The sequence below is a fragment of the Penaeus monodon genome, chromosome 24, assembly GCF_015228065.2.
Source record: "Penaeus monodon isolate SGIC_2016 chromosome 24, NSTDA_Pmon_1, whole genome shotgun sequence".
Lineage (NCBI taxonomy): Eukaryota > Metazoa > Arthropoda > Malacostraca > Decapoda > Penaeidae > Penaeus > Penaeus monodon.
Genome location: NC_051409.1, coordinates 11,436,353 through 11,438,204, shown reverse-complemented (window position 1 = coordinate 11,438,204; position 1,852 = coordinate 11,436,353). Strand labels below are relative to the sequence as shown.

The 1,852-nt window shown below is 35.9% G+C and overlaps 1 protein-coding gene across 2 annotated transcripts in view; it reads right to left on the bottom strand.

Annotated features, from left to right (window-relative positions):
• Positions 1 to 1,852, bottom strand: part of LOC119588578 — a 28,155-nt gene that overhangs the window by 3,077 nt on the left and 23,226 nt on the right. For both annotated transcript variants that reach the window (XM_037937216.1, XM_037937217.1), the window contains exon 4: positions 1,598 to 1,785. In XM_037937216.1, the coding sequence (XP_037793144.1) occupies positions 1,598 to 1,785 (188 nt within the window). The remainder of the gene's footprint in view (positions 1 to 1,597; positions 1,786 to 1,852) is intronic.

Sequence of the window (1,852 nt, the reverse complement as noted above, 5' to 3'; positions counted from 1 at the left end):
GAGTTCATATTTAATATGACATCACAATCTCGCCGTAGAAAAATAGGATCTGATATCTACAAAGTGATCGCTTACTAATGCAAGTTCGACACGTGGGTCAGATTCAGATTCAGTCAAACCCATTGCGAAATGCGTATTGCCTCCCTTGCCGAGCGTTGTTTCTTTACCCCCTTGAAGAATTAACATTAACCGAGTTTAAAAGTCTGTTTAGTACGACACCATCTGTGTTTCTCTTGTACGTCTAGAATTGTGGTCCAAGTGTGGGAATTAATGAATGATTAATACTAACATATATGAATATCAATTAATATTAGTTAATACTGATTAATATTTAAACATCATTAATTCCCTTCCGTCAATATGGAATAATGGTTTCTGATATATGTAGTATATTAACACCAATATTTAAGTCTAAATTAGGGCTAATTAGAGTGAATGGAGTGCAGGCAAGCCGGTGCCAGGATCTGGCATAATGGTTGCCTCCATGGTTGCTATACCGCTGAAGGAGAGAGCCCACTGCTCGCATTCACCCCAGCGATTCGATCTTGACCACTGCCACTGTATCAAAAGCATGAAAAGACTTTACACTACCAGAGTGCCAGACCACTAGGCTGTACCTGAAGTGACAGTTTTTAGACCTTTCTAAGAGCACAAGTGTTCCTTCTCAAAAATTATTCCATCACTCCAATCTTGATCGTCAACCTCCCATTCTTTAATTTTAATCGAGTTGCACTGCTAAAGGGGAAAAGAGGTGGGTTGCAACTTTATAAATCGCCATAAAATCCAATTTATAATTTTGTAAAGCTGATATTTTAAACAATATTTGAGATGAATGGTCACGATATATACTTCTCAATAGTTATCAATATAACCTCATAAATCAAAGAAACTTGAATAAATTGCTAACAGAAATCAAAAAGTCTTATTTAGTTTAATTTCAGTTTTTCTATAAAAAAAAGTTAAATATTATCCTCAAGAAAATCAAAAACCTTATGAATATTCAAAATGTAGCTAAAAGAGGTCACTGGTCCGACATTGTGTACGTTTTCTTCTTTTTCTGGGATTTCTTCTAATCGATGGATAAATAAAATTGTTGACTAAGAAAAAATGGTTTGGTCCCAACGTAACAAAAGAAATCAACCTTAAGACTATTCCTCAATAAAATGTAATAAACAGGAGCTTTCTGTACATATATATACATATTCGTTGAAATAAAATATAAAAGATAGTTAAAGAAAAAAAAAAAAAAAATCGTAAAAAGTTAAACAAAAAAAGATCCCCTCCGCTTGGGCATCACCAGGTACTTGATCTCAAAAATATGCATTATCAATACATATCTGGATGCCAAAATTCTTCTTATCTGCAAATTTGCAACATCAATGCACTGATAACAAATATAGAGGACATGTGTTACACTTAATGTTCTATATGGTGTTTTTAAATCATTTTATCCCCAGCAGGTAGTGGTTCAAGACCCACTTAGATTTCTCTCACTGTTATAGGAGAGAAAACTTAATAAAGGCACCCCCCGTAAAAAATATATATGTAAATAGTCACAAAATATGCATACTATTAAAACACACACTGAAAGACTCACCTTCCGAGCCCATCAACGGCCGTGTTCTCACTGTACCTGCAGAAATCACAGTTTAAACTTGTATCAGCCGAGAGATTGTCGATCCATTCAAAAGGATTTATTTCATGAGTTGGCATCGGACGGCTCGCACGCACCGGGTTGTACACTGTGTGCTCTGACGTCAGCGGGTGAAACACGTGAATCAGGTGCTGCAATTTCATGGGATGATTATGATCTTGAAGGAAACGTAGGCGTGCGTGCGTGTATACAAATCAG